This window comes from Chenopodium quinoa, unplaced genomic scaffold (assembly GCF_001683475.1).
Source record: "Chenopodium quinoa cultivar QQ74 unplaced genomic scaffold, ASM168347v1, whole genome shotgun sequence".
In the NCBI taxonomy this organism is placed as follows: Eukaryota; Viridiplantae; Streptophyta; class Magnoliopsida; order Caryophyllales; family Amaranthaceae; genus Chenopodium; species Chenopodium quinoa.
This window is the reverse complement of record NW_018744878.1, coordinates 5514225-5523862: the sequence shown is the minus strand read 5'-3', so window position 1 is coordinate 5523862 and position 9638 is coordinate 5514225. Positions and strand designations below refer to the sequence as shown.

The following is a 9638-nucleotide window of genomic DNA, read 5'->3' as shown; positions in this document are numbered from 1 at the left end:
CCCCCCAAAAAAAAATGGTGCAAGCAAAACATATTTGCTTTGTGTTGCTTTTGTCACAATTTTTGTGGTGTAATTATTGTACTTCAACACCTCTAGTACCGGCTTTGTATGTTTTTGGAGATTCATTATTTGATGGTGGAAATAACAATTGGTTGCCTACTTTGGCCAAAGCAAACTACCTTCCTTATGGTCAAGATTTCCCCAAAGGCCCTACCGGAAGATTCAACAATGGCAAACTCCTCGTCGATTTTATAGGTACGTATATATGGTATTATTTGTGCTCCCTCGAAATAGATTTAATGATCATTTTCCTATTTTATACATACATGCAATGGATCAACAAATACTTGGTGTTCATACTCTTTAATTTGTGTCCAATTTTAATGTCGAAGTATGTATAATTGTAAATTACTTGTATGTATGTAATTCTATATTTCTATAATAATGCTAGAGTTATTTGTTCATGTTTTTTAGTCTATGCATGTTTTATTATCTTTTACACGTATGATTGTCAATGATTTTATCATCGTTGCTCATGCTCCAATTTTAGATTTGGTACGCGTACAAGTTTCTTGTCTGATCTATTAATAAGTTAATAATTTATTTTTATTTTTATTGTAGCTGAGTATCTTGGACTGCCATTCTCACCACCCTACATAAAGCCATTCCGGACAAATTCACTTACAGGTTATAATTATGCATCTGGTGCTTGTGGCATTTTATCCGAAACTGGAAAAGATATAGTAAGATATCCGTGCATTTCATTTTTTACATAATGCTCTCAGACTCTCAATTAATTAGCTTATTACTCTTAGATTCGGTTTGATTTGATGCAAAATGTTTAGAAGGAAAATAATTTTTCAATTTTTATTTCCATTTTCCATAATTATATGCATTGTCTACATAGTACATACACTTACTATTGCTCTCGTAATCTCATTCATGCACGTTGCACGTACATAAAACGGCAAGAGACGGTCTCATATTGATAACCACGGATTAAACTTAGTTAATGCATGCACGTTAATTTAATGGAAAGATTCATGGACTACATTAAACTTTAAAGCCACTGAAAATTTTAAGGTACAGTCGCCTGTACCTAGCAAGGTACAGGCAAAAAAACGCGAAAAGAACATGTAGCAGTTTTTTAAAGAACATAAATCTGTTTTGTAAAGAACATATAACTGTTTTGTAAAGAACATCCAATTTTATTTTTTTTATACATCTAAAGAACATCCCTAATATTTATAAAGAACATGAAAATATTATGTAATGAACATGGTTTATGTATATTCACCATAATTTAAAAAAAAATTAAAGAACATTTCACAATAAGTAATTAACATTATATCACAAATAAAAGTACATTACACTGACAATTAAAGAACATGAACATATGTTCTTTTCACTCTTTTTTAATATAAATATGTTCTTTTACTTTAGATATGTTTTCATTACTTTTTAATAGTATGTTCTTTTCATTACAACAGTATGTTCTTTACATGTGTATAATATGTTCTTTTCGCGAAACGGTTGTACGATGCAAGGTACCAACGCCTGTAGGAACCACACATTGTAAAGCCACAACATAATTCTTGTATTTGACACCGTCTATTTTAACTCTTAATTAATTTACACCGTTTATTTTATTGTCTTTATTAAAAAAATAAAAAAAGTTGATTAGTAAATTAATTAGTTACGGAGTATTTCAATCCTTTTGCCTACTTAAAGCTATGGTACAAAATTATTCGTATAGAAGAAGAGCTTTATTTTTCTAATTAATTCAGGTCTTCAACTAGTTCAACTACTCGTACTTCTTAAGATTATCACTTCCATTAATATTAAATAATACGGTTTTTTCACCATATACCCTTAAATTTTTTGTTTATTCACCATATACCATAAAAATTTTCAAAAATCACCATATACCCTTGAACTGTTACACAAATTCCCATACACCCCTAATGACTGATTGACAGCAAGATGAGTGAAATTTTATTAATTATGCATGCATTAACACCACCTTAAACCTCTCCCTCCATCCCCAAACCACTCATCTTCTTTGTCCAATCCTTGAAACCACTCCAAATCTCCAAATTCATATCCATGTGATCAATTTTGAGGATGAAAATTAAAATTGGGGTGGGAAAAAAATGTGGGGGATTTCAGATGTAGGAGAATGTATTTAGGGTGATTTCGGGTCATAATTAACCCTAATAATTGACAAAATTAACAATTATTAGTCAACAAGGATATATTGTGTATTTTTTATGATTACTCGAGGGTATATGATATATTCTAAAAGAGTCATGGATATATGATTAATAAATAAAAAACTCAGAAATATATAATGAAAAATCCGTTTAATAATAATAATAATAATAATAGTAATAATAATAATAATAATAATAATAATGTGTCCCTTATGTACGTAGTGTCAAGTTGTCAACTATTGTCAAAGCACTCGTGCAACATACCGGCAAACAATCAAGAATAATCCCGATTTTGACGGCATGCATGTGATGAAATTCCATTGATGATCTTTTCAATCAACATTATACTCAAATTCAAATATATTTTCATTGATACAATGAGGTCTACCCACTTGACCAACTTATGATATGAGTAATAGAAGATTGACCAAATAAAACTACTCCTTATATTGTGCTTGTAGCAATCATGTTGCTTTGCGGAGTAGTAGTTTAATTTCAAAACATTATCCTTCATGTACTATACACTGTTTCAAGTTATTAACTTGAGTATATATATGGTGCACACTTAAGGGGAAAATACAAGTTAATCTTCAGATAAATGAATTTTTGTTAATCTGATGACATTTTTGTAAATATATTGAAAAATCAGGGTTATTTGTTCAGTACTTTTGGTGAGCTGTCCAATTACTGTTTGCTTTTTGCTTTTACTGTTTGGTGAGAAAATTACACATGTACCCCTCAACTAGTACATGAAAAGACGCATATTCCCCTCCACTACTACTTAAAAAGACAATTATACCCCCAGATAAACAAATTTTGTTTATCTGAGGAATTGACTGGGTATCCCTCACACTTAAGTGATAGTTCTATGATATACATTTCGTCTTAAAATGAGTACCATTATACTAATTTTTTATTGGCTGGTTTTTAACTTACATTTTATATCAAAATCAATTATAAATGTTTATTCTTGTTAATAATTTTATTTTATTTTTTACATTTTTCATGATTAATTTTATAATGAATTATTTTTTTTAATTTCAGTGATAATAATACCTGAATTTTGTTGATTAATTAGGAAAGTTATAAAAATAATATTCATAAATTATTTCTAAGTTATTAAATGAAATTTGAAAATTTGATAAATGATTATACGTAGCAATTAATTTTGATATTAATATATAAATAAAAATCAACTAATAAAAAATTAGTATTCTTCATAATATTAGTCTCATATATTGTACTATTTTGGGTGTTTAAAAAAGATATAACCATATTGAATATGTTCCATTTTTAACTTATTTTTTTTGGAGTTAATTGGTTGTGGATTAATGACATGACTCTACTACCTTGAATTATGCATTATGACTTATGCTTTCCTAAAAAAAATTCAAAAAACTTAAATAAGGTAAACTAATTATGAAATATTTTGTACTTTAATGCTATATTCCAAATATTCTTCTTTTTTTATTTTATTTGATGATTACATATGGGATTAACATTATGAAATGGAGGAAGTACAATAGTTATTTTAAGAATAGTTACATAATCATCCATACCAAAGAGTATTGTTTGCTCTTTTTACCCTTAGATTGGATCAAAACGAACACGGATGACATTTTTATTTGTTTTTGGCTAGGTTATAATTTACGACTTTTTTGAAATTTTGGTACTACCAACCGCATATAAATTCGATGAGTTCATAATAATTTACTGAATTTCTCTTGTACTCGTACTCCTGTTAGTCAAGTTACCAAATGTTGCTTCGTGACCTTGTTTTTTAATGCATTTTTCAATAATTATATGGAAAATTTGCAAATTGCATCCATTTAAAGTCCGTATTTTGCAAATTGCAGCCATTTAAATTTTTTTTTGCAAATTGCAGCCCAAAAGTTCATATAAATTGTATGCAGCACAAAAGTTCATATAAATTGTAAATTGCAGCCCGATTTAACTTTTTCATCGGTTTACAAGTTGAAAAATCTTCGATTAAGGTTTTAGGGGCCATTTTAGCGCTTAGGGATCCGAATTGAGCTTGGAATTAGCAAAAAAATAACGCAAGTATCTCGTTTTGCGTAGCAAAAGTGTATCGATTTGTGGGAAACTGTAAATATGAGACACTTACGTTATTTTTTTGCTAATTTCGAGCTCAATTTGGGCCCCAAAGGGCTAAAATGACCCCTAAAACCTTAGCCGAAGATTTTTCAACATGTAAACCGATGAAAAAATTGAATCGGGCTGCAATTTACAATTTATACGAATTTTTGGGTTGCAATTTGCAAAAAAAAAATTAAATGGCTGCAATTTGCAAAATATGAATTTAAATGGCTGCAATTTGCAAATTTTCCTAATTATAGTAGGAGTATTTTTTACTTCATGTTGGAACATAAATTTCAGAATGAAACATGCTAATCAATTGTTCAAAAAATTTGTCACTTGAGATCCATTTATTAATTGGAAAAGATTGTTCAAAAAAATTTGTCAAAATAAATTTTACTCCGTATCTAATTGTCTAGATATAATAATGGGTATGGTATTACCGAGTACTACATTCATACATACTCCGAATAATATTGATTTGTACTATTCTAGATATTCTAAAATTTAAGAATTCGATCATTATAAACGGCGCCTTTTTGGTGCAGCAGGCCACACCGTGTGGCCTGCTTCCAAATCAGCAAAATAACGGAGAACGACGCGCGTATAACGGGATTAGGAAACAAGCGCTGAACAAAATTGCTCTACAAAACATGCGCAAATTTCTAAACCTTAAAACCCATAACAACTCATTTACGAGGAACGAATGCGAAAATTGAGCGAAACCTCACACAATTTTTCTTCCAGAAATTAAAGAATAACAATGGCAGAAGAATTCGAAAAATTACCTGATTCACAAAAATCATTAGAGATCGAACAAATTGAAGATTCTTTTATGAATCTTGAAATCCAAACCAGTAATCAGGTATTGGATGTGGAAGATGAAAACAGATACAATGAAATTGAAGAAATTAACAAGTAACCCTGTAAAATTAACATGTAACCCCTGTTAAACTAACAAGTAACCCCTGTAAAACTAACAAGTAACCATAACAAAAATTAACAAGTAACCCCTAAAATAAACAAGTAACCCCTATAAAATTAACAAGTAACCCCTGTTAAACTAACAAGTAACCCCTAAAATAAACAAGTAACCCTAACAAAAATTAACAAGTAACCCCTAAAATATACAAGTAACCATAACAAAAATTAACAAGTAACCCCTATAAAATTAACAAGTAACCCCTGTTAAACTAACAAGTAACCCCTAAAATAAACAAGTAACCCTAACAAAAATTAACAAGTAACCCCTCTTAAACTAACAAGTAACCACTAAAATAAACAAGTAACTCTAACAAAAATTAACAAGTAACTCTTAAAAATAACAAGTAACCCCTATAAAACTAACAAGTAACACCTGAAACTTAACAAAAATTAACAAGTAACCCCTCTAACTTAACAACAAATTCTGTAAAACAAACAAGTAACTCCTAATAAACTACGAGTAACAAGTAATAACCCCCTAAAACTTTACAAATAACCCTTGTAAAATCAACAAGTAACCCCTCCCTATAAAACCAACGAGTAACCCCTAAAACAAGTACACTGTAATTTTAAAAATGTAATCCCTACATAATGAAAAAAGAAACTATTGTTGTATCTTCTACATTAGCAAGCTCCTCCAGCATCTTTTTAGCAGCCTCCATTTCATCTGCCTTTTTTTTTCTTTTCATTCTCTAGTAATTCTTCATAAATTGCTTGATTTCTACTCACGAATTCTTTCACACCACCAAAAACAATCTCACGATACTTGTTCAAATTGCAGAGCATAGATGACAGGAAAATCGAAAAATTACTAAAATTAGGGTTTGATTTATATCAGAAGTAGGAGAGTTCAGCGTATATGTCGATCCTTTCTTTTCCTTGGGGAAAATTATCTTGATTTTAGTCATTAACAACAAAAAGAACAATTTAGAGGAGAGAGAATTTGAGGAGAAGAATTTGAGGAGAGAGAAAATGGAAGAAGAATAGTTTGAGGAGAGAGAAAATGGAAACAGAGAAAATGAGAAAACTTTGGGAAAGAAGAACCTTTTGATGTAATAAAATGAAAAAAAAGACACCTTTTATTTTATTTTTTTTAATTTAAAATAACGGACCCGTTTGGTATAACGGAGTCCGTTATATGAAACGGACTAACCACACCATGTGGCCAGCCACATATAAAAATTTGCCTTATAAATATATGTGTGGATTAATGTAAGTAATGTATACAAATTTTTTTAAAATAGATTTATTGACAAAATATTTCCATTTTAATGGAACAGCTTCTTTATTAATTACAAATATACTGGAGTATGTTGTACTTTGTAGGTTTATTATTTAAGTTAACATATACTAATACAAAACACATATTTTTCAGGGGATATGCTTGGATTTAGATAGTCAAATAAAGTTGTTTGAAAGGACGGTGAGGAAACATTTATCATCAAAATTGGAAAACCCAACTCAGGTTTCCCAACACTTGGCTAAGTCCATATTCATGGTCTCCATGGGCAGTAATGATTTCCTCGGCAACTACTTTGGCAAGTCTTCTGAAACAAGGAAACTTTATAATCCTCAAGAATTTACACAACTTCTCGTTGATTCATTATCGCAAAAATTACAGGTGATCATCACAATTATTATTTTATATAACTTATCCCGAAACAAAAATAAAGTATTAATATATGAAACTTTTATAAAGTATTAATATATGAAATTTTTATATAGCTGCTCGTACAATATATATACAAATCTAACACATACAAATATAACACATACTACCTCCGTTGCATATTAGTTGCAACTTTGGAGTATTATTTGTGAGATATAAAATATTTCAAAATTGCAATATAAAATATTCCAAAATTGCAACTAATATGAAATGGAGGTACTAAAAAAGAAATTTATAGGATATGCACTCTTAACTTATAAGAACATTTAAATTGTGTTTGCGATATTTAGAATATTAAAATTAGCAAAGTCTTGGGTTGGGATAGATGTATCAAAATATGAGGTCTGTATACGATGTAAAAACGTGAAACTACTAAGGTCTTGTTCTTTTGATATAGCTTCTTTATATAAAAATTTTAGATTTGAGTTTTTCAAAATAAATTAAAAGTTTCTATTGTTTTGATGCAGATATTATACGAATTAGGAGCTAGAAAGGTGGTAGTGTTAGAGGTCGGACCAATTGGTTGCCTTGAATCTATGATTAAGCGTTTCAAGCCCAATGGAAGATGTGATGAAAATGTAAATCAAATAGTAATAAATTTCAACACTGAGCTAGATATGATGTTGAAGAAATTGAGTTCCACTCTTGAGCATTCTCATTTCATACTTGGACGTGCAAATTCGCTTGGTTATGATGCTATTATCAACCCCGGTAATCATGGTACGTATGCTACCTATATTCTAATAAATTTGCTTTAATACTATGCAATTTAAATACTCGCTCTATCCCTTAACTTAGGGCCTGTTCATATTGACTTCAGTTCAATTCAGCCCAATCAGTTGAGCTCAGTTCACTTTCAATCAGTTCAATACAGCTCCTAATTTCCCTCTCTCATAAAGTATTCATTTCAGCTCAGCTTAGTTCATTTCAATTCGGTTCAGCTCAGTTTGTTCAGTAAATGTGAACAGACCCTTAAAATTCATCCCTTGAAATATGTTGTTTTTAGTACATTTTATACCTATATTTTTTCCCTTTCCTAACATATTGTATAATTTATTGAATTGCGTGGGATATGACACATATTTTGCAGGGTTAAGAGATAGTAAAAATCCATGTTGTACAACGTGGGAAAATGGCACATTAACATGCATCCCGTTACTAGAAGCATGCCCAAATCCAAACAAACATTTCTTTTGGGACAGTAGTCATCCTACTGAAGCTGTCAACTCTCTCATTGCTTCTCAATGTATCAATGGTTCCTCCGTTTGTCTTCCCCTCAATATCCAGCAACTCGTTCAAGTGTAGACATACCAACAATTCTTTTTTGTATATCGATCTTTAACTTCTGAACTTATTTATCTGGTCTATAGAGCGAAACTATAACAAATACTTGTACGTATGTACTTCAATGCATTGATATTCAAAACTGATGAGTTTTACAATACAATCTCACAAGATCCATTATTTAATTTATTTCGAAGAAACCATCTTAATATTAAAAAAATAATATACATACGGAGTAATTAAGATACTCACTACTCCAAAGTCAGCAATCGACAATTCAATCTGAATTTGCATTTAAATTAAAAGACATGTAATTATGTGGACTGATGATTTCATGAATGCAAAACTATTACAATAATCCCTTGGAAAGTGGAATGTAACATTTTCCAACCACTTCATCTCCTGTACTCTTTATTAATGATACAGAAGATTCTAACTAGCTAAGGATGGAGTAACTCTAAACCTTACTCAATGCTTAGGGCTGCATATAAGCATTTAATATACTTTATATTTTAGTATTAAGTTGGGAATTTATCGACAATTCACGAGTAAATCGGTGTAATAAATGTTTATTAATTGTCAATTCTTTCCATTTTTAGCTTCTTATAGGGCTGCATATATCTTTTTCCATCTAGTTATTAGCAATTGACGATTTCTTAAAGTGAGGAGAAAAAGTAAGAAATTCTATAATTGGGAAATTATGACCTTAAGACATCAATGTTTTAAAGTGAATTCGATCAACTACGGAGTACATGCATCAAAGTATCAAACCTTAGCTTGTTTAATATAAATACGAGTACTATATATGTATTGTACTATAAATCCTATTCGTGGTCAACTTGATATATACTCCATATATTTCGTATATGCAACACACACCAAAAGTAAATTTACATACTCGTATATATGACTTGACATTATTTATGGATGATCGCTATTCGCTAGTGTTTATCCTATATAAGATTCTATGAAGGATTAATATAATCTCCAACGTGCTCACAATCACAACTCACAAGTATATGCATTGATAGTCTCTACTTTAATTTGTCATGTGGTATGACCGTGTTCTAAATACGACATAGTCATGTCATTTTCCACGATTTCTTGTTAGATATTCGAAAGAATTAGCAATAATAAGCTCATATAAAATAAAATCAGATGGATCATGGAAAATTCAATCCCTTTTATTTAGATAAATTCACAAATAAGTTCATTTTAATAAAAATAGTGCTAGACTGCTAGGTCAGTGCTCACCAATTGAATTAAAAATTAATTGAAAAGGTAAACCCAAAATATAATATATCAAGCATGGATTATCAGATATATTTTTTATACTGAACATTTATTGAAATTAAATGAAAGTATCATCGAAATCAGATTATGTATTATAC

The 9638-nt window shown here is 29.9% G+C and overlaps 1 protein-coding gene across 1 annotated transcript; it reads left to right on the top strand.

The window, feature by feature from the left end:
• LOC110705335 (GDSL esterase/lipase 7-like) lies at positions 1–8416 on the top strand. Its single transcript, XM_021883168.1, has 5 exons — positions 1–255; positions 622–743; positions 6670–6915; positions 7431–7683; positions 8054–8416. The coding sequence occupies exons 1-5, from the start codon at positions 15–17 to the stop codon at positions 8266–8268; spliced, it is 1077 nt and encodes a 358-aa protein (XP_021738860.1). The 5' UTR covers positions 1–14; the 3' UTR covers positions 8269–8416.
• Positions 8417–9638: the final 1222 nt, after the last annotated feature.